The sequence below is a fragment of the Telmatherina bonti genome (assembly GCF_933228915.1).
Source record: "Telmatherina bonti genome assembly, chromosome: 23".
Classification (NCBI taxonomy): Eukaryota; Metazoa; Chordata; class Actinopteri; order Atheriniformes; family Telmatherinidae; genus Telmatherina; species Telmatherina bonti.
In genome coordinates, this window is record NC_136632.1 from 6582327 (window position 1) to 6609702 (window position 27376).

The following is a 27376-nucleotide window of genomic DNA, read 5'->3' on the forward strand; positions in this document are numbered from 1 at the left end:
TGGTTTACCTCGTCCATGCAAAGTAGAATACAAGACAAAATAGCACTCCTGGGTGGATTAAAGCCTCTGAGCTTCATAGTGGAGAAATAAAAACTCCAAATTACAGAAAGCAAAATGCAACTTTGCATTTTCAGCTAACAGTACTGAACAATCAAGTCAAGTATTGATTAAAAACCAATCAAATCCAGAGCAAGTATCGCAGATATAGATACTTTTCCTTGATATTTTGCAATAATTAGATGGTTTTGCCTTAAATTGTTGATCCTGATTATGATCGTAGTAAAACACAAAACAAATATTTTGTCAAACATTTTTCTTAAAAAGCCGAATGGCAGAACTAAAAAAAAAAAACCTAAAATAAAAAATAACCTTAACATCCAAGGTTACCTGAGAAATACGGAAACTGCATGATTTATTGTGAACTGTGTCAAACAAACGAAAATATAAAAGAAATATATACATGACATTTGGTATATTTAGACATTTTGAGTGAGAAGAAACATAGCTGAAAAGTTCAATCTTATCAACAGTGTAACAAAATGATAAATCCCTGTCATTTCCTTGTATCAATCGTGTGACAACAGTGGAAATCAACTGAGCAAAAGTGAAACCTACTGTTGGTCGTAGAGCTGCACAGTAGAGGTGGGAAAACTGAATAAAATATTTGAAAATTGGATTCTTTGCTTCACAATTTAAATATAGTTTTTTTTGTCAATTTTTTTTTTTCAAATAAATAAAAATAATTATTATAAATTGTCATTTTTCTTGTTTTTATTGACATTTCTACTCGTCTTCTTGGGCATTATCGCAGCAGAATGATGGTCTGGCTACTGGGTTGTTTTTTCCTCATTGAAACCAAGAAAAATGACGAGCAAAAAAGTTTTGTTCATTTTGTTTTTTTCTTTTTAGTTTACAAAAATCAGCAATATTGAAGATTTGTGAGAACTGCCATTTAAATCAAATCGACACCCAAAAAAATCTGAATCGAATCGAATCGGGACAAAAGTGTCGCAGCCTTCTGCACGGTGTGTCGTTTGAGCCTTGTCTTCATAGTCTACGTGTTCAGTCACATCACACGTCGGAGGCAAACGAACTTAATCAGTTTCATCAGTTTTGAGGGTACGAGACTCGCAGGTTTGTTTATTTCTAATGGCAATAAACAAACCTTGATGGGAAAACACTATTCACGTTTAATGCAGCAACATGTACCGCAGAGTAAGAAAAGATGCAATGTAAGTTTATATCGGGTGCCTTGCATTCTCATTGGCTGAAAACCTTCAAGCCCTGTGCAAGAAAAGTATTGATCTCATCACGTTTGTATTGAACCATGCTGAGACTAACCTTGGTATCGATACTATCTATACTTCGATTGATCCGCCCTGAAGTTCTGAACATTTCTGTGGAGAAAAGGTAAAATGAGCTGCAGAGAGATGAGAGAAATGGCAAGTAAAGGGTTTGTTTTTATTTGTCTGTCGTCACAGTGCCGTCTTTATGTTCACCCGTCTGGCCACGGTTCTCCAGGAGCTCTCTGGAGAGGAGGGCCAAGATGGAGGCCAACAGGTGAGAAGACACATCAGTTTGATCCAGTTCATTATAAATATCCTGTTTAAGGCAAACCAACTGGTCTTTACTTGATCCAATCCCACCCTGAGCACGCACCAGGCAGCAGCGACAACTATCAGTAACGTAAACACCCAGCTGCATCCTCTGCTTCTCAATAAACACGTGTTTGAGATTCATTTAGAAGTTGCTGATTTTGTTTCTGGAGGTGGCGTGCACAGTTGTGTGTCAGTATTAAACTTATGATGTGCAAAAAATGATTTTTCAGGATAACTTGCATGCTCTCGACACACTAAAGTAAAGGACACTTAAACCTGATTTTATCCATCTGTGTGATTCTTCAGGCATCTTTTTACACTGAACAAAGTTCCTCCAGCATAATGTACCGTGTGTGTGTTTCACACTGTAAACTGAGCTCCAATGATAGATGGAGTTTTCTTTTAGGTGTAGAAGCCTTAAAAATCCCAGAGTTTCAGTTTTAAGGTTATATTTATTTATTTATTAAAACTTTTAGGTGTAATCACAGATCACAAGACCAACTATTATTAAGGCCCATTTATGCTCAACGCGAAACATTTTTGTGTCATTTACGTCCATAATTTGGTCTGTTTTTGGGGTCCTTGTGGATCCGGAACCATGGAGGCAGAGCTGAGCAGAAACGTGGATAAATCTGCAAAAGGAAATAGAAAGAAGTTGCAATATAGACTGTCAGCATCTTCTTATTTTTCTGTTTCTTCCTGAGAGTGAACACCGTCATGATCTCCTCCCTTGTTGTGTTTGTTCTGGTCTGAAACTGACTTCGCTACTCAGAGGTGACCTCTGAACTCCGCTCTGCCCCCTGGCAGATGTGTCGGCTAACCATGCTAACATAAGGGATGTGTTAAAGTTTGAAGTGGTGCGTACCCAGTGCTTTAAGTGGAACAAAATAAGTGGTGGTACTCCCGCAATGACTTCCAGTCAGTTTGTTGTACAAACATGGGACAAAAACATGGCTGATACTTACATCTAGATCTATACATTGATCTGTAGATTAATAGTTTTATAGCATAGAAATGACTAAAAACAAACACAGCAAGTTCTAAATCAAATCCACATTTTCCAAATTCAAAGTGCCATGGAGAACTTTTATGGACTTCAAGACTCATTGCTGGACGTTAAAAATAACACTGAAAAGTAAATACATAAACTTAAAGTTCATTAACCCTTTCAAACACTGAAGTGGTTTATTTACAAAATACCCTCCTCATTCATGAATATGCAAGAAAAAAGCTTGTAAATAGGTTTCCACTACAGGGTCACTATGCATGAAAGGGTTAAAAACAAAACAAGTTCTACATTTAGACTTATTTAGCTTATTAGCAGACTAATTTAACAGTATATTACATTGTTACAGTGCACTATACGCTGTAAAAAGTAGTCCCTGTGTGCACCATATGCTGTAAAAAGTAGTCCCTGTGTGCACTACACGCTGTAAAAAGTAGTCCCGGTCTGCACCATATGCTGTAAAAAGTAGTCCCTGTATGCACTATACGCTGTAAAAAGTAGTCCCGGTGTGCACCATATGCTGTAAAAAGTAGTCCCTGTGTGCACTACACGCTGTAAAAAGTAGTCCCGGTCTGCACCATATGCTGTAAAAAGTAGTCCCTGTGTGCACTATACGCTGTAAAAAGTAGTCCCTGTGTGCACTATACGCTGTAAAAAGTAGTCCCGGTGTGCACCATATGCTGTAAAAAGTAGTCCCTGTGTGCACTACACGCTGTAAAAAGTAGTCCCGGTCTGCACCATATGCTGTAAAAAGTAGTCCCTGTGTGCACTACACGCTGTAAAAAGTAGTCCCGGTGTGCACCATATGCTGTAAAAAGTAGTACCTGTGTGCACTATACGCTGTAAAAAGTAGTCCCTGTGTGCACCATATGCTGTAAAAAGTAGTCCCTGTGTGCACTATACGCTGTAAAAAGTAGTCCCGGTGTGCACCATATGCTGTAAAAAGTAGTCCCTGTGTGCACTATACGCTGTAAAAAGTAGTACCGGTGTGCACCATATGCTGTAAAAAGTAGTCCCTGTGTGCACTATACGCTGTAAAAAGTAGTCCCTGTGTGCACTATACGCTGTAAAAAGTAGTCCCGGTGTGCACCATATGCTGTAAAAAGTAGTCCCTGTGTGCACTATACGCTGTAAAAAGTAGTACCGGTACGCAAAGAAATAAAATTTAAAAGTGCGGGTACTGAGTACCGCTGCGTACCGGCCCACTTAAAGCACTTGGACGCACCTGTTTCTGCAGGTAAAGGAGCGAAGCCGGGGCTTTGGCTGGGGGTAAGGTCGGAGCAGAGCAGTAAAAATAAGCTGCTCCTGCTGCCTGGAACTACCTGGACAGAGCTGGTCTCTCATCATGCTTCTTAAGAGCTTGAAGTCAAATGTAAATTCAGAGCATAGAAACTGCGTTTCACATGTTTTAGGACTCAGCTTGGTACTTTCTTAGCTTTTGTGTGTTTTTGCTTTTAGTTTTGCGTGTATGTTTTAGTAAGGTTGTGATTTTTCTTGCTCTCTGAGCTGCTGCCGCCTTGGCCTGGAAAATAAGCTCCATTTTTCCAGGTTATAAAAAAAAGAAAAGTAAATTTAAGATGGTTTTGTAAACACCATGCCTCTCCAAGTATCTCTGAGTGTTTGGGTCTCATGTGCAGGGCATGCTGGTTCCTCAGCTCCCTGCAGATGAAGGACAGGTGACACCTGAGTCTGAAGGACCTGAAGACTCCATGGAGAGACTGGCTCACCTGGAACAGCTGGTCGTCCAGCTGAAGGAGCTAATCCGAGATAAAGACACCCAGCTCGTCCAAAAGGACGCTGAGCTGACCAGCAAAGATGTTCAGCTCAAGGTAAACAAGCCGTGTGTTTGTACCTGCTGGTAATTCTGCACACAGATCTGTTTTCTTCCCAGCATGGTTTGAGTTTGAGTCCATTTTCTGAGAGTTTTACTTTGTTTCCTCAGAGTGAGAGAGAAGAAGCAGAGGCTCGCTTCACCAAACTCAAACTGCAGGCCAAAGCCAAGATGGCCTCGCTCAACAAACAGATAACTGAGCTTAAGGGTCATGGAGGAGCGACGGTGAGGCTCCATCAATCTCAGAGGTGGCAAATCCTGGTCCAGAAAATAAAAATCCTGCCATGTTTTTGGATCTACCTGTAGATTTAGAATGGGTGTTTTCACAAACAGGCTCATTTACCTGGTAAATAAACTCTGCTCATTAAATTCAGCTGGTTTGGTGACTGGTCGGAACAGCTCCCGGACAGGACTTTTACTTTCTGGACCAGGAACTGCAACCTCTGATCAATCTGATGGGTTTCTTTGCAGCTTAAGCGTGTTTTTATGTCAAACATGCTTTCAAACTTTTTATTTCTCCACAACAGAGTCCAGACAGCTCGTTTACAGGAGCCGGAGCTGCAGTCGAGGAGGAGCTGCAGGACCTGAGGAGCAAGCTGAGCGAAGCGGAGGCCAACAGCACCAAGCTGAAAGAGCAACTCCAGGCAACCCAGCAGCTCCTGCAGGAGAAGGAGTCTGTCGTCCAGGCAACCCAGCAGCTTCTGCAGGAGAAGGAGTCTGTCGTCCAGGAAACCCAGCAGCTTCTGCAGGAGAAGGAGTCTGTCGTCCAGGCAACCCAGCAGCTTCTGCAGGAGAAGGAGTCTGTCGTCCAGGAAACCCAGCAGCTTCTGCAGGAGAAGGAGTCTGTCGTCCAGGAAACCCAGCAGCTTCTGCAGGAGAAGGAGTCTGTCGTCCAGGCAACCCAGCAGCTTCTGCAGGAGAAGGAGTCTGTCGTCCAGGCAACCCAGCAGCTTCTGCAGGAGAAGGAGTCTGTCGTCCAGGAAACCCAGCAGCTCCTGCAGGAGAAGGAGTCTGTCGTCCAGGCAACCCAGCAGCTTCTGCAGGAGAAGGAGTCTGTCGTCCAGGCAACCCAGCAGCTTCTGCAGGAGAAGGAGTCTGCCCATGCTCAGCAGGTGACCACGATGCGTCTCTCAGGTTCTCTGATGTCGAGATGAAATGACTTCCGAGGTTTTCTTTTTCTTACAAATGATGGTTTGTGTGTGTTTGCAGCTGGGCGTGCTGCAGGCTGTGGTTTTTGAGAAGGACGTCCGCTTCCAGGAGCAGATCCAGAAGCATGAAGAGGAGCTGCTGAAGATCACATCGGAGTCTCAGAGGGACAACCAGCCGCTGCAGGTGGAGCGTGCCTCAGAAATGATGAGCTTCTGCATCTAATTATTTAGTTTATAGCATAATTCAACCTGCGTTGTGAGGTCATTACTGTGATTATTCTGTCTGTTATCAGATATTCAGACTCCAGTGCAGAAACGGCTCAAGACAAAGAAACAGTCCTAAAATGAATTGAGCCCTGAGTTTCTACCTTCACATAGGACAATGAAATTTGGCACACACACATGTAACACTCCAAGACAAGCAAAAAAGTCAATCAAATGCCTGTTGCCTTGGCAACGGGGTGTCTGCCATCTTGGCATTTATCTACGTTATTTAACCACGTTTTGTCACTTTATAGACATTGCTGTTTGAACAAACTAGTTTGAGGAAATTCATGCGATTCAAGGCTCTGACCTGATGGATGCCGCTCGCAGCTTATTTTACATCCCAAGTCATAGTTATTGCCTGTTAAATACTTTTATATCATCTGACAGTTTCCACATCTGTACTTTTCATCTGTCTGCCTGAATATTTGTGCTTTTTATTTTTCCTGTTTTTTGTTTTTAAAGGCAGAGTATGTAAGATGTCAAGGTGATTCTTTCCACCACCAGGTGGCAAACACCAGGTCATGAGCAAAACCACAAAACTGCTACCTCCACAAACGACCACAGGTTTGCAGAAATGAGCAAAACTCACCCCTCACCCCTCCTCCCTGCCAGCTCCAATGAGGGCAGGAATCGCTTGTGAGCTGTAGCTCAGAGCCGCTCCGCAATAAATGGGCTTATACTCCCCCTACTGGTGGAAAAAAGTACTTTTTTTTACTGGTCAGAAAACATTCAAGAAGGGTCTTTGTCATTAATTAAACCTGTAATTTAATAACGCATCAAATATGGACAGACTGGAACCTACATGTTTAAAAAACTATCTAATTATGATTGTAGTTATTTTTTTAGTTAATTTATTTTGGAAATATTGAAAATCTTACATACTCTACCTTTAATCTCAGTAAAAATAGTAATTCACTTTAAATGAGTAAAAAGTTCAGAAAATCTAAAATAAGAAGCGACACCATCTCAACGTTTGTTTGTCGAGCTGTAGCCTCTAAATCCGGGCTCACCAGAAGAGCTACCGTCCTGCAGGTTTTAGTGTTTCCCTGCTGCAGCACACCTGACCCAGATCAGTGGCTCATTAACAGGCAGGTCCAGGCGATGACAACAAGTTTTTGGAGAAAAGTTTCATTTGAATCAAGTGTGTTGTATCAGGGAGAAACTACAACCTGCAGGACGGGAGCTTGGAGTTGGAGAGCCCTGCTCTAGATGATCCATATGACTAAAAGATGTTTGGAGTGAGAAACTACGTTGCTTTCATGAGTTCAACAAGCATTTTCAGCTCTTTGTGACTAAAATATCACACCATCCCTTTGGAGATTCAGACATTTTTAACATGTAGCGAAGAAAAAGAACATTTTCCCGTAAAACTCACACGTCTCAGTAGTAACACAGTCGTGCTGCATTTGCTCGTCCACACCCACCAAACAGGCGGCACAATGCCACCTCTCCCATACCGACATGAGTCATTAGCCTTTGTTTTCACTTCTGCTGCAGACTGAGAGGCAAATGCACGACACTCCCACGGGACCTTTCAATCAGAGACGGTGAAGCGCAGCAAAAGCACAACAAGAGAAGGAATGTCAGTCAAAGATTTTCATAGTACCGTGTATATCAAAGAAATTATCTCAATAATTAGGATTTAATCGATTTCCCAACATTATAAATGTGTAAAACCACATGATCACCCTTATAGGTCTTATACAAGTTTTATTTATTTCTATCTTTTACTGTCAACATAAATTAATAGAAACAAATTAAAATAACTAAGTGGTGTAATTCCAACTAGTTGCCCTCTGTTCTGTAAAGAGTAAATAAATCCTGCATATTAAAACCGATTGAAAGGCTACAGGACGTCCACCTGGACTCAGCCGACGTCTTTCTGGAAACTAAATAATAAAAATGTTTCTAAACTTTTCCTTCCAACCTGATTAAAGAGTTTAGAAATGCATAAAATCCTCCAGCTACCTTTGACCTGCAGCCGGACTTCAGCAGAGAAGCTGTGAAAATAAATAAACCACATATCTAAATGCAGTTTGTTCTGCATACTACAAGACATCGACCTCACGCAGAGCAGAAAACCACCAGTTCAGAGACGTTTTCTGCTTTTTTCACCTTTATTAGATAACGCTAAGTAAACATGTGACGTTGCACTGAGAGTCGTATGTAATTACAACATAGCAAATAACAAAATATCATCTCAGTGCTACCTTAGGGAAACATTGCCGGTATTTAATCAAGCTACTGATCATTTACCTTTTTATTTTAGCAGAAAAAGCTGCAGTTTGTCCTGTGGACAGTGAAACGTGCTGGTGGTGGGCCGTCCTTTGTCTTTTTGTTCTTATAATAAAAGAAATTAACCAAGGAGGACTTAATCTGTTTGTTTGGAGGAAATAACTCTTCCTCTGCTGTACAGTCCCACTGCAACAAAACCAAACCAATATATTATCTTCATCCTGAGGGCCAGACTGGACCCTCTGGCGGGCCGGTTTTGGCTCCGGGTTGCACGTTTGTCTTTGACCTTTGACTTCAGTAAAAGCAAATCAGGAAAAAAAAATTACTCTCATTTAAACTCTCTAACTTTGTAAAGATCTGATGTTTATTAGAGCGATGAATGAAAACCTCTTTTAAGATTTAATAAATAACAAATAGGTGGAACTTGACTTTCTTCTCTTGCTTATCTGCTCTCTCCCAGGCCCTGGAGGCAGCTCGACAGCGTTGTGAGGAGCTTGAAGAGGCATTAAAGGCTCGCTCCCAGGAGCTGGAGATGCTGCAGCAGGAAGTGAGCAGCGCCGACCAGCAGAAACAGGTATGACTCCTGTTCAACGTGCTCCTCTAGCACCTTGACCTGTTTTATAGTACAGGTCGGAGTCTGGCAGAGGTGCAGAAAGCACCAACACATCATCTTTCTGATTAACTCTCTTCCCGCTCAGATTCTGACGGCTCAGTTCAGACAGATGGAGCAGGAGCTGACCGAGGCCGTCAGGCTGCGGGAGGAGGAGCGGCAGCAGTGGGCCGAGCGGGCGCGCAGGGCAGACGAGGAGCTGAGAGCCCACCTGGAAGCCCTGGAAAAGGAGAGAGCAGAGGTGGCGAGGCAGGAGAAGGAGCTGGTTTCCCTGAGAGAGGCAGAGCTTGTTAGTCAGGAGGCTTTGGAGAAGGAGAAGACGGAAGTTGCCAGACTGGAGGCAGAGCTGACTCTGGTGAAGGAGGCTGAGCTCGCCGCCGTCCGAGCACGCGATGATGCTACAGAGAGAGGTGCATCGGAAATAGCTCGGCTTGAACGCGAGCTGGCTTCGGTCAGAGAGACGGAGTCTGTCCAGGTCAGAGTGGACGCCGCAGAAAGCGAGAAGCCGGATGGTAACAGACTGGCTGTCCAGCGAGAAGACCTGCTGAAGAAGGAAGAGATTCTCGCTGAAATTTGGGGACATTTACGTTGCTTTGCTCCAGAAACGGGTCCAGAAGGAATCCCTGCAGAGCTTTCGCTGCTCCTGGATGCGGCGCAGACCGCCGAGACACAGCTGAAGAGGCTCCGAGACGAATGGACCGAACAATGTGCTCAGCTCACCCAGACCGTGGAAACCCTGCGAGGTAGGAGTTTAATCTGTCTAGCTCCGGTCAGCAGCAGGATGGACGCATGTCTGACCAATGATCTGAACCATTTCCAGAACAACTTGAGAAGAAAACAGCAGAACAGGAAGAGGCGGCGGTCCGGATGCAGCAGCTGGAGCAGCAGGCTGGAACGGTCAGTACCAAAGCTTCATCTACTCCATCTGCTTGAAATCTGCTTTTTTTTTTTTTTTTTTTATTGGATTCGGCTCTTTTTTTCTCCCTGTAATGAATACAAACCGTATGCGATGTCCCTGAAAGCGTTGTGTCACCATGTTCGTGTCTCCGCTGTGATCAGATCTCAGTATGCAAATAGATTCCTCCGAGCTGGTCGTCGACTAAAACGGGATGCGGCGGATTAAAGGAAGGCAGCTTTATTCCTGTTTTCCTTTTGTCGTGTTTTAGTGGAGCTAACCTGCTTCTTCGTGTTTTTCCTTTCAGGTTTCAGTATTCTGACACGTCTTAAATGTTCTCCTAAAACAGAGGGTTTAAACTTACAAACAGCGGTGTGTTAGAGCTGCTGTTCTTATTTGATGCGGAGTAAGTCTGAAATAAGCCCCATGAGGACTTGCAAGCTCATATCCTCAAACTTGGTTTTCCAGTTTCCCAGTAACTTTACATCAAGCTTCTCAAAAGGGGATGAAGTTACTAGTATAAGCTCAGATACACAGAGGTCTCTGTTCTTCTACCCTTCAGTGCTAGAGCAGTTTGCACAGCCAGACTGGTTTTATCCTCCACAACTGGTGCAGGGTCACAACTCCAGTCTGGACAGGTGATCTCCACCTGCCCCAGACGGGACTCTGGCTGCAGCCGACAGACAATGCTTCCACTCAGTACGAGAGAGAAAGTCTTAATCCCTTCTGCGCCGAGCCGACCTTCACCTCGCACTGCAGACACATGCAGCTGAGAGAGACTTAAACTGAGAGCGGCTGCAATTTAATTCACTCTTTTATTAGTCTTTTATTATTATAATTTTTTTTTTGTTTCATCCTTTATATCCTCATTTACAACCACAGTTAAAAAAAAAAAAAAAATGTTGGGTATCTGTTTAAAACAACATGTCAGATGTTTAAACAGACATTTGACGAGGGATGCAGCATCCGATCCAATACCAATATCTGAAATTCTAATATCTGCCGATACTGATATCTGCAGATAACAAACTTGTTTATGTGAACATTATTGTGACTATGGTTATTATTGCTGCTATAACTGTGTAAGATTTCATTAGGTTGTAATAAACAACCCATCCTTTCTGAAGTTACCTCAACAATACCAACATAATAACATGAAATATCTAACTATTTCAACCAGTTTTATTCTGATTTGGCACATTTTACCTAAACTATAAATGTGTGGTTTTGAAGCAAAGACCTTGCTTTTAATGTAACAAAAAATGTCACATTTGAACATTCAAGTCATTTATTTCTTTTAAAACATGTCTGAAGCATGTCATCAAACACATCTGCGCTGGCTAGACTAGTGTGGTAGCGGGTATCGGTTGTGGTATTGGTACACCTTTATTAATACAAAGTATGAGTACACATGCTTGGTACTGAGCCGATACTGATATCGGTATCGGTGTATCCCTATTAGATGGGCCGAGCAGTGAAGCAATCAGGCACAGGTTTAAAGTTCAAAAAAAGGGTTTTTTATTTTGAAAAAAGAAAAAGTTGTTTTAACATAAATGAATAAATCAGGCCTTTAAAAGAGGTCAACTTAAAACTATAATCAAAGAACTTGTAACAGAAGTAACTAAAGCAACAAAATGAAACAAACTGACCTCACAAATGACACACGAGGGGAAACTTAAATAGTGGTTGATCAGCCCAAACAAAACCAGACAAAGGGGATAAAACACAAAAATCCAACTAAATAATCAAAAGAAAACCCTAAATTCCCATTTCTGCCACTGTTTTGGTCCAATTATCTGCTCCACCCTGAGGCCACCTGCTGGTTTACAGCCAACGGACTGGAGCTGCTGAAACTTAAAGGGAAAAGAAAACAATCATACCATCACAACTAAAATGCGCGCTTTTTCAGAATAGTTGTGATGCTACATGAAACTAATGTCTAACAAAAATATTGGTCTCCAAATTAAATCCTGGTTGAACAAAATAAATCTAAGTGTATGTGTGGTGCATTTTGATATCACCTATGTGTGGCTGTAGACACATCCATCACACCCTACATAGACCCCTATGATGACGACTAACATGGGCATGAATGTTCCCTTGCCCGGACGCGGGTTACCGGGACCCCCCTCTGGAGCCAGGCCTGGAGGCGGGGTACGAGAGCGAGCGTCTGGTGGCCGGGCCTTCGCCCATGGGGCCCGGTCGGGCTCAGCCCGAAAGGATTACATGGGCCCCACCTCCCGTGGGCTCACCATCTGTGGGAGGAGCCGTAGGGGTCGGGTGCAATGTGAGCTGGGCGGCAGCAAGGGGCGGGGACCCTGGCGGTCCGATCCCCGGCTGCAGAAGCTGGCTCTAGGGACGTGGAACGTCACCTCTCTGGTGGGGAAGGAGCCTGAGCTTGTGCGCGAGGTTGAGCGGTTCCGACTAGATATAGTTGGACTCACCTTGACGCATGGCTTGGGCTCTGGAACCAGTACCCTCGAGAGGGGCTGGACCTTCTTCCACTCTGGAGTTGCTCATGGTGAGAGGCGCCGAGCAGGTGTGGGCATTCTCATCAGCCCCCAGCTTGGTGCCTGCACGTTGGGGTTTACCCCGGTGGATGAAAGGGTAGTTTCCCTCCGCCTCCGGGTGGGGGGACGGGTCCTGACTGTTGTCTGTGCTTATGGACCGAACAGCAGTTCAGAGTACCCACCCTTTCTGGAGTCCTTGGAGGGAGTGCTGGAGGGTGCTCCTTCTGGGGACTCCATTGTTCTGCTGGGGGACTTCAATGCTCACGTGGGCAATGACAGTGAGACCTGGAGGGGAGTGATTGGGAGGCATGGTCCCCCCCCTCTGAACCCAAATGGTGTTTTGTTATTGGACTTCTGTGCTCGTCATGGATTGTCTATAACGAACACCATGTTCCAGCATAAGAGTGTCCATATGTACACCTGGCATCAGGATTCCCTGGGCCGCAGTTCAATGATCGACTTTGTAGTCGTATCGTCGGACCTGCGGCCACATGCCTTGGACACTCGGGTGAAGAGGGGGGTGGAGCTGTCAACTGATTACCACCTGGTGGTGAGTTGGCTCAGATGGTGGGGAGGAAGCCGGTCAGAGCTGGCAGGCCCAAACGTGTTGTGAGGGTCTGCTGGGAACGTCTGGCTGAGTCCCCCGTCAGAGCGAGCTTCAACTCCCACCTTCAGCAGAGCTTCGAACATGTCCCGAGTGAGGCGGGGGACATTGAGTCCGAATGGGCTGTGTTCCGTGCCTCTATTGCTGAGGCGGCCAGCCGGAGCTGTGGCTGTAAGGTAGTTGGTGCCTGTCGTGGCGGTAATCCCAGGACTCGTTGGTGGACACCAGCAGTGAGGGATGCCGTCAAGCTGAAGAAGGAGTCCTATCGAGCCTTCTTGGCCTGTGGGACTCTGGAGGCAGCTGATGGGTACCGGCGGGCTAAGCGGCATGCAGCTTCGGCTGTTGCCAAGGCAAAAACTCGGGCATGGGAGGAGTTCGGCGAGGCCATGGAGAAAGACTTCCGGACGGCTTCGAGGAGATTCTGGTCCACCATCCGGCGGCTCAGGAGGGGGAAACAGTGCTCCATCAATACTGTGTACAGTGGAGGTGGGGAGCTGCTGACCTCAACTCGGGACGTTGTGGGTCGGTGGAGGGAATACTTCGAAGACCTCCTCAATCCTACCAACACGTCTTCCGATGAGGGAGCAGAGCTGGTGGACTCAGGGGTGGACTCTCCTATCTCTGGGGCTGAAGTCGCTGAGGTGGTCAAAAAGCTCCTTGGCGGCAAGGCCCCGGGGGTGGATGAGATCCGCCCGGAGTTCCTTAAGGCTCTGGATGCTGTGGGGCTGTCCTGGCTGACACGCCTCTGCAGCATCGCGTGGACATCGGGGGCAGTACCGCTGGGTTGGCAGACTGGGGTGGTGGTCCCCCTTTTTAAGAAGGGGGACCGGAGGGTGTGTTCCAATTACAGGGGAATCACACTCCTCAGCCTCCCTGGTAAGGTCTATTCAGGGGTCCTGGAGAGGAGGGTCCGCCGGATAGTCGAATCCCGGATTGAGGAGGAGCAGTGTGGTTTTCGTCCTGGTCGCGGAACAGTGGACCAGCTCTATACCCTCTCTGGGGTCCTGGAGGGGGCATGGGAGTTTGCCCAACCAGTCTACATGTGCTTTGTGGACCTGGAGAAGGCATTCGACCGTGTCCCCCGGGGGCTCCTGTGGGGGGTACTCCGGGAGTATGGGGTACCGGACCCCCTTGTAAGGGCTGTCCGGTCCCTGTACGACAGGTGTCAGAGCTTGGTCCGCATTGCCGGTAGTAAGTCGGATCCGTTTCCGGTGAGGGTTGGACTCCGCCAAGGCTGCCCTTTATCACCGATTCTGTTCATAACTTATATGGACAGAATTTCTAGGCGCAGCCGAGGTGTTGAGGGGATCTGACTTGGTGGCCTCAGGATTGGATCCCTGCTTTTTGCGGATGACGTGGTCCTGTTGGCTTCATCTGGTCGTGATCTCCAGCTCTCGCTTGAGCGATTCGCGGCCGAGTGTGAAGCGGCTGGGATGAGAATCAGCACCTCAAAATCTGAGACCATGGTCCTAAGCCGGAATAGGGTGGATTGCCCTCTCCGGGTCGGGAGTGAGGTCCTGCCTCAAGTGGAGGAGTTTAAATATCTCGGGGTCTTGTTCACGAGTGAGGGAAGGATGGAGCGCGAGATTGACAGACGGATCGGTGCGGCGTCTGCAGTAATGCGGACTCTGCACCGGTCTGTCGTGGTGAAGAAGGAGCTGAGCCAGAAGGCGAAGCTCTCGATTTACCAGTCGATCTACGTTCCTACCCTCGCCTATGGTCATGAGCTGTGGGTCGTGACCGAAAGAACGAGATCTCGTATACAGGCGGCTGAAATGAGTTTCCTCTGCAGGGTGGCCGGGCTCACCCTTAGAGATAGGGTGAGGAGCTCAGTCATCCGGGAGGGGCTCAGAGTAGAGCCGCTGCTCCTCCACATCGAGAGGAACCAGTTGAGGTGGCTCGGGCATCTGGTCAGGATGCCTCCTGGACGCCTCCCTGGTGAGGTGTTCCAGGCACGTCCCTCTGGGAGGAGACCCCGGGGAAGACCCAGGACACGCTGGAGGGATTGTATCTCTCGGCTGGCCTGGGAACGCCTCGGGATCCCCCCCGCAGAGTTGGCAAATGTGGCTGGGGAGAGGGAAGTCTGGGCTTCCCTGCTTAGGCTGCTGCCCCCGCGACCCGACTCCGGATAAGCGGCAGAAGATGGATGGATGTATGTGTGGTGCATTTTGATATCACCTATGTGTGGCTGTAGTCACATCCATCACACCCTACATTTTTAACCAGTTCATGGAAAATATGAGGTTATTTGGATGTTTAGGATTAGGATGTGGTCCAGCATGGTGGAACCTGCAAGGTCTTCCCTGAAAGGGACGTTGTCTGGATGGGAGCAGATGTTTAAATGAGCTTTGGTCCAGAGAAGACGCCGTGTTTCTGGATCCTCTTCACATATATTCTTTGCCCCAAACCAACAGTGTCCAGTTATCGTATTCAACCTGCGCACAGAGATTCCTTCTGATTCTCATAATCTTTTGATAATAAAATAATATGTGTCTAATAATTAAACACTGTAGATGGTGGGGTCTTCAACATCTTATCAATTTTTCGACAAAACGCTGAAACATTTTAACAGATGAATGAATGCCTGTTCATCTTTACATCTCAGAGACTCTGAAATGCTCCTTTCATACCCCGTCATGTGACTTTCTGACTGTTTCCAGTTAATCTGTCGTCAAATGCTCCTCCAGTTGTTTTTATTCGTACCAATAACATTTACAGCCTTTTATTCCAATTCCAACTTTTTACTGATGTCTTTCTGCCATTAGATTCACGATGAGCTCATATTTTCCATGAAAGGATAAAATGTTCGTGCTGTTTGTGTTCTGCTAAGAATTAAAACAGCTGATTTATGAGATTTCCAAATCACCGTATTCTGTTTTATTTACTTTTCACACAGTGTTCCAACCAGGTTGTATTTAGTTTTTCTGATTCATTTTTTGTGAATCTGTGATTCCGCTTTGCTTTATATAAATTTAGATCAGTCTGAGACCTGCTTAACGTCTTGTTTCCCTCTCAGATGTCAGACAGGAATGATGCGCCTCAGCCGTCACAGGATTCGTCTGAAACTGAAGAAGGTATTCTTCTTTATCTTAGGTTCTGTTTTTATCTTCAGACTTTCAGCTTCTTTTATTAACAGTTTATTTATCCTTTAATCCTTTTAGCTTTTCTCATGTCCAATAAGCTAAGACTGGACTTTTCAGGATAATAAACATGCTTGTTTCTGTTTCCAGGTTACTAATGAGATCTTTGTTGTTTTTTCACAGCTCACCTCCTGGCTTTAGAGCAGCAGCTGGTAGAGAAGGACAACGAGCTGGCTGCCTTACGGGAATCCATCATACTGGCCACGAAACACAGCTCGAACGAGACCGGAGGTCGAGATCTTACCGAAGGTCCGGCCGATACTCCTGCAGCTCTCCTTGACTTCATGGAAGATGCACAAGAAGAAGAGACCACCTTAGTCGCCGAGGACACCTCTGTCCTTTCCATTTCTGCTGGTAATGGTGAGAGCAGTCCTGAGCTTATTGGTCACCAGTCTGAGTCTCCAGAAGAATCTAAAGGGACGTCTTCAGATGAGATGGTCGCAAGTAGTGATTCAGAAGTGGCTCACAGCAGCTGGACCCTCCTGGAAGCTGTGAATCAAGACGGCGGTCAAGAGTGGCCGTCTGTTCTGCAGGACTTTGGCCAGTCGTGGGTGGCGACGAGCCTGGGGCAGGAATCCTCCGCAGTCCAGGCTGAGTCTGTTGTTTTCAGGGAGACGGTTCAGGTTCACGTAAGTTCCTCCTCCACAGACGCCAGCGCCTCCTCTGGCCTCTTTGCACAGGCCTTAGCTGAAGAGCTGCAAAAGAGGTACAGCGAGCTCCTGGCTGAGCTGCAGAGGCTTAAAGAGGCAGCTGCAGAGTCCCAGCAGAGAATCAAGAGTCTTGAAGAGGAGACGGAGTCCCTCGCTGCCACCAAAGAAGAGGCCGAGGCGCAGGCCAGGAGTTTCTTCAAGGAGCTCGAATCTTCCAGAGAGGAGCTGGACAGCAGGTCTCAGCAAAGCAGCACGGTGGCGGAGAAACACGGCGCTGAAATGCAGCGTCTAGAAGAACAGATCAGAGTCTTAAACGATGAGAGTAAAGCCAAGGAGCAGAAGATCCAGGCTCTGCAGGCAGACCTGGAAGTGACGCAGCGAGCCGTGTCTGAGCAGGAGGACCAGGCCCGGATGCTGAGCGCTCAGCTGGAGGACAGAGAGCTCCTCACCTCCGAGCTGCAGAGGAGGCTTCACCACATAGAAAACAGCATGCTGGAGTTCTCCCAGACTTCAGATCTAAACAGTCAGTCTTTGTTAAAGAGAGACTCCGAGATCGGCGAGTTACAGCTTCGTCTCAGCCAGAAAGAGAAGGAGGTGGTGGAGCTGAATGACAGTATGTCCTCTAAACTCCTCCAAGCAGAAGAAGAGAAGCTGCAGATTGACGGCGAGGTGAGGAAACTGAAGGAGCAGATAGCTGAACTAGAGAGAGCCGGGAATGAGGAGCAGCAAGTGACGGGAGACGGCGCGGCCGCTCAGGAAGATAACGAGCTCGCTTGTTTACGAAAGGAGAAGGAGGAGCTGGAAACCCAGCTGACAAACACGAAGAAGAAGTTACAGGTGGCCCTCGTTCAGCGCAAAGAGCTCATGAGGAAGGTGGCTGACTACGAGAATCAAGCGAAGAAACGGAGTGAGAAAGACGAAACAGAAGTGGGAGCAGCTCCTGCGCAGGAAGAGGAGTCTAAAGGACGTGAGATGGAAGAAATGGAGGCCAAGCTGATGGAGCTGAAGGAAGCTTTAAAATCCAAAGAAGAGGCAGTGGAGAGTCTGGAACAGAAAATAGTCCAGCAGGATCGAGTTCTGACTGAGACGCTTGCTGTGAATAGGAAGCTGAGCGAAGAGGCGGATGCTTCCTCTGAAACGGCAGCGCTGCGCACTCAGGTGGCCTCTCTTGAAACAGAGTGTGAAACGCTTCAGAGGAAAGTTCAGGAGGCTCAAGAGTCTCGCAAAGAGACCATCCGCAAAGCCAAAGAAAAAGACCGACACCACCGAGAGCAGCTGAAGCAGCAGAAGGAGGAGTACGGCGAGCTGATGGAGCGTTTCGAGGTGCAGAGCGGACAACGGGAAGTTCTTCTGACTAAACTCAAGGAGCTGGAAGAGAAAAGCTCTGAAAAGGAAGGTGCAATTCCCCCAAACGCAGCTGAGAAGCCTGCTGCAAACGACTGGGCCCAGGAGGACTGGGTGGATTTTGCCACGTCTGAGACCTGTTCATTACATCCGCAGTCCGGCGATGCCGACCCGCCTCCTGCAGACGCCGCTAACCTCTTCAGCGCACAGATGGAAGAATCTCTGAAAGCTCTCAGAGAGGAGATCCAGACTTTACGCTTTTCCAACGCGGAGCTGGAAAGGCAGCTGCAGGAAACGCACGCCGACCTGTCGCTGAAGGAGGCGGACTTACAGGAAGCTGGCAAAGAGCTGGAAGTCCTGAGAGAAAAGGATCGACAGATTGATGCGCTTTCCCAGGAGATTCATGACCTGCAAGAAAAGCATCGCCAGGCTGAATCTGATGCAGAAACCTTAAAAGCAGAGATGGAAGCTGCAGCCGCAGAATCCTCCATTCCAGCTTTTCAGGCGGAAGTGGAAAACTTCAAGCAGTTTCTAGACAGTAAAAACCAGGAGGTGTCTGAGCTCAGCCTGCAGCTTGGCCAACAGAGCTCCCTCATACAAGCCATGCAGGACACGGTGTCTCAGAAGGATCTGCTGATTACATCTTTACAGGAAGAACTGAAGGCCGAGCGGGAGAAAGCGCAGCGGCTGGAGAGCGAGCTCCCGCAGAAGCAAGAAGAAGATGGCGAAGCGAAGGTCCAGCAGCTTCAGCGGAAGCTTCAGGCGGCTCTGATCTCTCGTAAAGAGGCCCTCAAAGAAAACAAAACCCAGAAAGAGCAGCTGGCTTCCGCTGAGAAGACCATCGGCGAGCTGCAGCAGAAGATCGACGCGGCAGAAGACGAGCTGGAGAAGCTTAGAAATGAACGAGTTCGGCTGATTGAGGAGGTGGATCGGACGTTACTGGAGAACCAAAGTCTGGGATCGTCCTGCGAGAGCCTCAAGCTGGCGATGGACGGTATCATCAGTGAGAAGGACGCCTGGAAGAGAGAAACGGATCTGGCAAAGGAAGAGGCCGCAAGGATGAGCAGAGAGTGCGAGGAAAAGGTTCAAGGGATGAAAGATGAGTACGAGACGCTGCTGAAGTCCTACGAGAACGTGAGCGACGAGGCAGAGCGAGTGCGAAAGGTCCTGGAAGCCGCCAGGCAGGAGAGGCAGGAGCTGGCAGCCAAGGTGAGGACTCACGAAGCTGCAAGGCAGGAAGCAGAACGGCAAGCGGAGGAAGCTCAGAAAGAGGTGGATGTGGTGAAAGACAAGATGAGGAAATTTGCCAAAACAAAACAGCAGAAGATTTTAGAGTTGGAGGAAGAAAACGAGAAACTTCGGGAGATGCAGGAGAAGCCTGGAGTGAAACGAGAAGACCGAGCTGAAGTGGAACAGCTTCAGGAGGAGCTGGGCGTTCTGAAATCTGAGCTGGATGCTGCCGCAGCAGAAAGAGACTCTCTCGGGCTGCAGGTTGAGGAGCTGAGAAAGCAACTAGTCCAAACGAGAGAACGAAGGCATGAAGCCTCGGTCGATGCTCTCAGATCTGCAGCTGCTGTGGAGGAAGTCGTCTCCGTCCAGCAGTCTGACGCAATCATGACATCACAGCCTGTAGAAGGTCAGCATGAAGACCAGTCTTTAACCCAAGAGGAAACTAATGATCAGATCGCTGCGGTTTCTGCAGCAGAGACTCATTCACAACCTGCTGAAGAAGCACAAATGCCTGACAGGGCTCAAAGTTTATCTGAAAATGCAATGAAGGAGATGGAGGTTGCTGTCAGTGCAGAGAGGGAACGATGGCTGCAGCGGGAAGCTGCGCTCAAAACAGAGCTAGCCTCTCTTCAATGTAAACTTCAGGAGAGCGGAGAGAAGGAGAGCCTCGCTGCCTCTTTACAAAAGTGCCTTCAAGAGTCCAAAGAGAGAGAAAACGGCCTCGTCGAAGAGGCTTCGAAGAGGGAATCCCAGCTCAAAGAACTCCTGAGAAACCTGGAAGCTGAAAAAGACAACCTGGAGGAGCGCCTGATGAACCAGCTGGCGCAGCTAAACGGGAGCATCGCCGGCTACCAGCAGGAAGCGGCGGACACCCGGGAGCACCTGGCCGAGCTGCAGCGGCAGCTGGAGCGCGTAGAGAGGGAGCGAGCCGAGCTGGAAGCCGAGGCTCGGAGCGAGAGGGACCGAGCCGCCAAGCTGGAGGAAGACATGAGGCAAGCTCAGCGACAGAGAGCCGAAGCCGAAGCGGAGTCTGGGAAGCAGCGGGAGCTGGAGCAGCAGCTGAAGTCGGCACAAAGGGTGAAAGAGGGCAGCCAGAGCCGAGCGCGGCAGCTGGAGGAGCTGCTGAGGGAGAAGCAGCTGGAGGTGCGGCAGCTGCAGAAGGACTCCATCCAGTACCAGGAGAGGATCAGTGAACTCGGTAAGGAAGCTAAGAAACTGCAGCTAAGCTATGATGAGCTGCACAGCCAGCTGGAGCAAGCTCGGCTGCAGGGCTCTAAAACTCTGGAAGACCTGAGAAGGACCGAGGCTGAGATGGCGAGCTGCAGGTCTCAACTAGCCGAAGCCCAGAAGCAAGCAGCGGAGGCCTCAGCCGCCAGAAACGCCGCTGAACGGAGCGTCCAGCAGAGGGAGGCGGCGTTGAAAGCTGAAGCAGAGCAGACGTTAGACTCTGTGAGATTCAGGCTGGGAGCTGAACTGAAGGAGATGGAGCTGAGGCTGGAGGAGGCGTACGCAGAAAGGGAGAAGGAGGAGGAGGCCGCTCAGGAGGCCAGAGAGGCAGCAGAAGGAGCAGAGAGGCGAGCCCAGGAGACGCAGGCTCGACTGGACGAGTCTCTGGCCAGGCTGGCCGCCTTCTCGCGCTGCATGTCCTCCCTGCAGGATGACCGGGACAGAGTTCTGGACGAAGCCCGGCAGTGGGAGACCCGTTTCAACAGCGCTCTGCAGGGTAAGGAGGCGGAGGTTCGCGACGCAGAAACACGGGCCAAGCAGCTTGCAGATCAGCTGCAGAAAGAGACGGCAGCCAGAGCGGAGTTCCAGGTTTCAGTCGACAGGTAAAAGGCTTAGCATTTCACTACAGCTCTTTTAATTCGCTTTAGAATTAAACAAAAATCTTTTTCTTTCAGGTTAGAGGAAGCAGACAAAGAATGGCGGCGGAGGTTGGAAGAGGAGGATAAGAAAGTCGCGGACCACCAAGCTGCACTGGAGGAGGAGAGAAAGAAGCTTGAGCAGACTGCAGCCGAGTTACAGTCCGCACAAAATGAAGTCCACGCCTTGAAAACCGAGGCGGAGAGTCTGTTTCAGAGAGCTGGAGCTCTGGAGGAGGCTGTAGGTAGACTTCAGGGTGAAGCCGACCAGGCCAAGACCGAGCTGAGGGAGAGGGAGGCGGAGGAGAGGCGGCTGTGTCTGAACGTTGAGCAGCTGGAGACGGACCTGCGATCGTCCAAGGCCCTGACGGAGAGCTTGCAGGCTGAGTTGCATGAGAAGGAGAGGAGGGAGGTGGAAATGCTGGGGGAGAAGGAACAGGCTGTTGCTCAGGTAACGGATCATCTGCAGAGGAATCAGCCAGGGGATGCGAGACCTTCTCAACATGTTTGTCATTCTTCTTACAGGCTGCAGAGGAGGCCAGGAAGGAGGCAGACAGCAGGGCAGAAGAAGCTGAGGAGGAGCTGGAGCAGAGGAGAGGAGAAGTTCGGGATCTGGAGGAAAAACTGCGGAAAGCAGAGGAAGAGAGCAACAACAGGAAAGCCAGGCTGGACTCCTTTATGAAGGCCATGGGCTCGCTGCAGGACGACAGAGACAGAGTCCTCGGCACATACAAGCAGCTAGAGGAGAAACACCTGCAGGTGATGTGTGAACACATCTGGACACGGAGAGAGCATGTTCTAACGTCCATTAACACCTGTGTTGTCCTCCAGGTGTTGATGGAGAAGGACGCTTTGATCCAGGAGGCTGCGGGGGAGAACAACGGCCTTAAGGAAGAGCTGCGGTCCCTGCTGGTCCAGAGGGATGATCTGTACGCTGAAAAGGCCAAGCTGTCTGCTCAGCTTCACGGCTACCGCGACGAGCTCAACCAGGTTCTCAGCATGAAGGACTCGCAGCACAAACAGCTTCTGGCCGCTCAGAGAGAGCGGATTGCATCTCTAGAAAGGGAGCGCGAGGAGCTGGAGAGTCGTTTAAAGAACCTGAGCGGCGCCAAGGAGGCAGAAGTGGAAGCTGCGGCACAAAGAGTAGCGAGGGAGAGTCTTAGTCAGGCTGCTGACGGCAGGCCAGCCCCGAGGGAGGTAGATGCTCCTGGAGCAGAAGTCGAGAAACTGAGGGAGCAGCTGCAGGCAGCAAGAGCGCAAGCTGAAGCTCTGGAGGAGCGTCTGCTCAGCGAGAGGGAAGAGCATGACGGCAAGAGCAAAGAGCTCGCCGAGCTGCGATGGGAGGGAGGTGTGATGCGCACGGAGTCGGAGAGCGCCCAGGAGAGGGTTGCAGAACTGGCCCGAGACCTTCTGGTTGTTGAACAGAGACTGCTGGAGGAGGTGGAGAGGACGAAGCAGCTGAGAGCAGAGAACCAGTCCTTCTCTAAAGCCATGGCCTCCCTCCAGGACAGCAGGGATCAGGCGGAGCACAAGGCCCAGCAGCTGAGCCTGAAGCTGGAGGAGATGAGACAGGCAGGTGGCCAAGCAGCACACAGCAGTCCTGGAGGGTCCACCGGGGAGGTTTGGAGCCTGAAGAATGCCCTGCAGGCCCTGCAGAACGACAGGGAGAGACTGGTGAGTCAGCTGCGGGGCTGTAGATAAAACTGGAGGTGTAGTGGAGGAAGAGATGATCACCAGTCTGACGGGAAACTAAAGTTTATTAAGACTAATGCACAACTCTGCTCACACGAGATGAGCTCATCCTTTATACGCTGTGTGTGTTACTGAAGTCTGTTTCACATTTAGGGCACGCTCACATCCGCCTTTCTGATTTAACTGGGAAAATCCGCTTCGTTTGGGGAAATGTGAAATAGGTCTGTCGCAATAAGTAATTTAATCGCACCATAAGAAAAAATGTGCGCAATAAGTTTGCCAGGAAGTTTAAGACGATATGAACTAAACACGGCATCACAACAAGCTTCCATCTGTACTTAAAACACAATCATCAACCTCAGTTTTCCCATCTGTGGGAAAAAAAAAGACATTAACAAGCAGGTTATCTCCATCTTCCTGACAGTCCACCATCACTGGGGTGTTTGTCAAAACTGCAGGAGAAACTCTGATCTGTTTCAGCAGACTGGGGACTGGATGAGTCTAGTCTGCACATCCAGCTTAATGTCTAACTCTTTAATCATCATCGCGCCCCCTCAGCATCGTAGTTTGTACTACAGCAGTTTTGTGGGGATGGTGAAGCCTGGCCTAGTTTTTGTAACTTTTTTTTCAAACACCAAACCAGCTTCGGCGCCATGGGGACAAAGCAATGATTTTCTCAGACACGGGCCCTTCTCTAAGCTAAACACATGGTTGGAATAAAAAAAAAAAAAATAAAAAAAGAAGAAACAGTTAAATGTCCTCTGCAGTGGTGAAACACAAAGGTAAATAAATGCATATTTTTGTGCAGCTGGAGCAGCTAAAAACACAGAGCGCTGATCTGCAGAAGCAGAGGTCTGAGCTGGCCCGGCTGGGAGCCGGAGAGCTGATTAAAGTCAGCCAGGAGCTGTTTGAGGAGAAGAAGAAGAACGAGGACGTGCTGGGGGCTCTGACTCAGCTGGAGGAAGTGGTGCAAATGGGCAAGCAGGAAATAGAGACTCTCAGGTGACGCCACGCAGTAAAACTGGCCTGTTTTTGTTGTCATTTTACGACAAAGTGGCAGATTTAGCCTTTAATCTGCTGAATGCGATGTTTCCGTAGGCTGGAGCGCATTGATTGGATGGCTCAAGCGGAGCAGCTGAAGCAGCAGACTCTCACCACGCTGTCGGAGCGAGACCAGCAACTGCGGCAGCTCACCGCCTTGCTGGAAGAGGCCCAGGCCCAGAAACCCAAACTCCAGCAGGAACACTACCAGAGAGAGGTGAGGCTCTGAACATCTGCAGCTTTACCGCATCATTCCTGAGTTTCCATCTAAAGTCGCCTCCTGTCTTGTAGTAGTATTTTTGGGGTGACAGAAGGTGTGATATAAACTGTAAAACTACTGTCTCAGGGCAACGAGGAGGTCGGCAGCGCTCCCGGAGCTCCTCAGGAGCGGAGCCGCCTGGACAGCCGTGCGTTCGCAGCAGAGGTCAAAGAGTTGCAGCGAAGGTAAAGCTGTCTGGAAGTTTTAGGATGACATGGTGTGGCTGGCAAACTGAACTTGAACTTGTGTAAACCAGACTGGAGGAAGAGACCCAGCAGAGGAGGACAGCGGAGGAGCAGATGATGGCCATGCAGGACAGATTCAAACGGTATGAAGACATTAAAATCCTTTGATGTTTAACACCAGCGGAGGAGATTCGTGTTGGATTGTTAATAAATCCACTTTAGGAAAGTCTGTTTGTTTCTGTTTCACATGGAGACACAGTTGAGAGGAAGCTGCATTTGTAGGATGAGCAGCAGAGATTGGATGATGGAAGTCTGGCATGTTGTTTAGTTTGTGTTCTGCACAGCTTTTCCACGGTTTGATCAGAATCTAAGCGCTGAATCAGGGTTCGTCCGGGATTACCGGACGGACCAGTATGGAATCAGATTTGTTTCTAAATTTCCAAGCAAAACTTTTTAAAACTCAAGCAAAAAATTAAAATCAAAACTTTTTTAAAACTCAAGCAAAAAATGAAAATCAAAACTTTTTTAAAACTCAAGCAAAAAATTAAAATCAAAACTTTTTTAAAACTCAAGCAAAACAATAAAATCAAAACTTTTTAAAACTCGAGTAAAATAAATGAGCTCAAAATCAGATTATCAATCATGAAAACTATGAGGGTTTTATTTGGTTAAATTGAGTAGTTTTGTTTATAGTTTCCTCTTCCTTTTTCTCTCTTCTCGCTGTTTTGGTTGCGCTTCACAGTCTTTGGTTTTAATTCTCAATTGTTTGGTTTAATTTCTGACAAACCTTTCATGCTCTTTCAGAGGAAACAAAACTACTCAGTTTAACTAAATAAAAGCCTAATAGTTTTCATGATGATTGATAATTTTTGATTTTGAGATCATTTATTTTACTTAAGTTTTAGAAAGTTTTTATTTTAATTGTTGTTTTTTGCTTGAGTTTTAAAAAGTTTGCTTGGAGATTCTGAAACAAATCTGATTCCATATACCAGGAGCTCAAAACGAGTCAGAACCAGAATCACCTGCTTTTAATGGGTTCAACACACACACAACTCTGCTGCTCATCCCTAAAATACATTTTCATGACAAACATGGCTTCATATGGAAGAAAATAAACAGACTTTTCAGCTGTTGAAAGCGGGAATGTCCAAAGTTTTCCTGCTTCAACACACCTGACTCAAATGACATGGATCCAACAGCCTATGACGTTCTGCATAATGACTCATTCCCTTGAGTCAGGTGTGTTGGAGCAGGGATGCATGGAAAACCTTGAGCTGGACACCTCTGAAGCTTCATCTGCAGCTCAATCCCTTTCAGACTGTTTCCCTCGTTGCGGCTCAGATGCTGCAGGAGCAAGACGTACATGTCCGCTAAAAGGGTCACCACCTGTCCCAGATTAATGGGAAGCGCTGCTTCTAACTGAGGTTTTGTTTTTCTGCTCGAGAAGTTTGCAAATATCTGTTTAGAAGTTAGTTTTCAGGTTATGGTGAACAGGCCTTTTTTGTAGAGCTGTGAAGATACGCTTTTGTCCCGATTCAATTCCGATTTTTTTGGGTGCTGATTCGATTTAAATTGTGATTCTGAAATTTCTTCGATAATACTGATTTTTTTAGATTAAAAACAAAATAAATGTATAAAACTTTTTTTCCACGTCATTTTTTTTTTCCCAGTGAGGAAAAAAACAACCCAATAGCCAGACCATCAATCTACTGCTTTAATGACCAAGAAGAAATATAAAAAGATCAAGGAAAACGATAAAAATGACACATAAAAAAAAAGTTATGATGAATTATTTTTATTTGAAAAAAAAAAATCCAGATTTTCGATTTTTTGATTCGATTTTCCCACCTCTACTTTTTAGTATATTTGCATCAAAGATTAATAATAGTAGTGATGTTAATGATCATAATAGACACCAATCAAGTCCACTGATCTTTTAAAATCAAGTGTTAAAGCATCCATGTAGAAACCATACAGACAATTCTGTGTATTGCATCTATAATACCACTTTCTTTTCTTATGTTTCAACCCTGCAGCTGTTTTACCTGCAGACTTTCTCTCTAAACCAGTCCAGTCATCCCAGTCTGACATCTAACCTTCATGTTTGTTTTTTTCAGTCACAGTCAGGCTGCATGGCACTCTGCACCAGAGGAGGATCTCTCGGAGACGGCCGTTTTCATCGAGCCGCCAGAAGGAGCTGTCACTCGAGTAAGGCTCCGCTACTGTCTTGTCACCTTGGTAACGGTGATAATGAAGACGTATGGGTCGTGTAACCTCATGTGTTCCCTCTCGCAGACACGGAGAGGCGGCCCGGGTTTGACGCGGATGCTTCGCGTGGCCTTCTGCTCTCGTCAGCGCACCCCTGCGCTGCTCGGCCTGTATCTGCTCACCGTGCACGTCCTGCTGCTCCTGTGCCTGGGTGGATACCTCTAGATCCAGCTCTCTTTCATAAAGCTGGCTGTTAAGAGACGAATCGAGAGGCAGGCAAAGAAAATGGAAACGTGACACAAACCTGACCCGAGCCATCAATATAATTTATATGGTTTCATGTAATAAATTACAGACGGGGGAAGAGGATGCTCTGCATACAAACACTGCACTTTACAGCGCTTCATCTTCAGCCAAAGTATATATATACTGTAGATCTGTACAGGGAGCAAAATGTTTTATCTTTTAAATGTTTGAGGGTTTATGTTATGGCTTCATAACCCAACCCAGAAGGACATAAAGGGACGAGGTTTTAATAATAACTTCTTTGAACAAATGAGAGGGAATGCAGATTTCTGTGGAAGTGTTTGATAAGTGGTGGTTTTGTCTTCAGACTTACAATCAAGAAAATGGAAAATATTATCTTTCCAGTACAAACTATAGAAAATGTGAAGGCATGTCACGCCATGTTGCATGATGGGATAGAGGCGCCATCTTGTAAGGCATGTGGACAGATTGCTTCTGTTGACAAGCATTGCTGTCTGGTTGGTTAGTTTAGTAACCAGAGAACGGCGGTAGGGAGCCAGAATCTGATCCTCTGCTGAATTTGATGCTTTTTTTTTTTTTTTTTAGGCAAAGTCATAAAAGTAAACAAAACATAATACTTCCAAATACATAGTGATGTTGTGAAATTACAATGTTGTTGTATTTAAACTCACTAACCTGCAGTAGACACATTTAACGTTTGGTTGTGAAATGGACAGATGATTTCAGAGGGAAAGTTGGAGAGAAGAGTTCAGGTAAAACGGCGTCGGATGAGGAAAGAATCACATCTAACAACG

General features: G+C 47.3%; 1 protein-coding gene across 1 annotated transcript in view; it reads left to right on the forward strand.

The window, feature by feature from the left end:
* golgb1 (golgin B1) overlaps nt 1-26837 on the forward strand; it is a 28523-nt gene extending 1686 nt beyond the window's left edge. The window contains exons 2-21 of the mRNA XM_079262946.1: nt 1482-1560; nt 4242-4433; nt 4547-4660; nt 4963-5079; nt 5500-5547; nt 5645-5767; nt 8546-8659; nt 8784-9438; nt 9516-9592; nt 15721-15778; nt 15968-20897; nt 20970-21381; nt 21456-21689; nt 21762-22604; nt 23431-23624; nt 23721-23880; nt 24010-24107; nt 24179-24250; nt 26225-26315; nt 26403-26837. Of these exons, the coding sequence (XP_079119072.1) occupies nt 1492-1560; nt 4242-4433; nt 4547-4660; nt 4963-5079; nt 5500-5547; nt 5645-5767; nt 8546-8659; nt 8784-9438; nt 9516-9592; nt 15721-15778; nt 15968-20897; nt 20970-21381; nt 21456-21689; nt 21762-22604; nt 23431-23624; nt 23721-23880; nt 24010-24107; nt 24179-24250; nt 26225-26315; nt 26403-26540 (8739 nt within the window). The 5' untranslated portion in view covers nt 1482-1491 and the 3' untranslated portion in view covers nt 26541-26837. The remainder of the gene's footprint in view (nt 1-1481; nt 1561-4241; nt 4434-4546; nt 4661-4962; nt 5080-5499; nt 5548-5644; nt 5768-8545; nt 8660-8783; nt 9439-9515; nt 9593-15720; nt 15779-15967; nt 20898-20969; nt 21382-21455; nt 21690-21761; nt 22605-23430; nt 23625-23720; nt 23881-24009; nt 24108-24178; nt 24251-26224; nt 26316-26402) is intronic.
* Nucleotides 26838-27376: the final 539 nt, after the last annotated feature.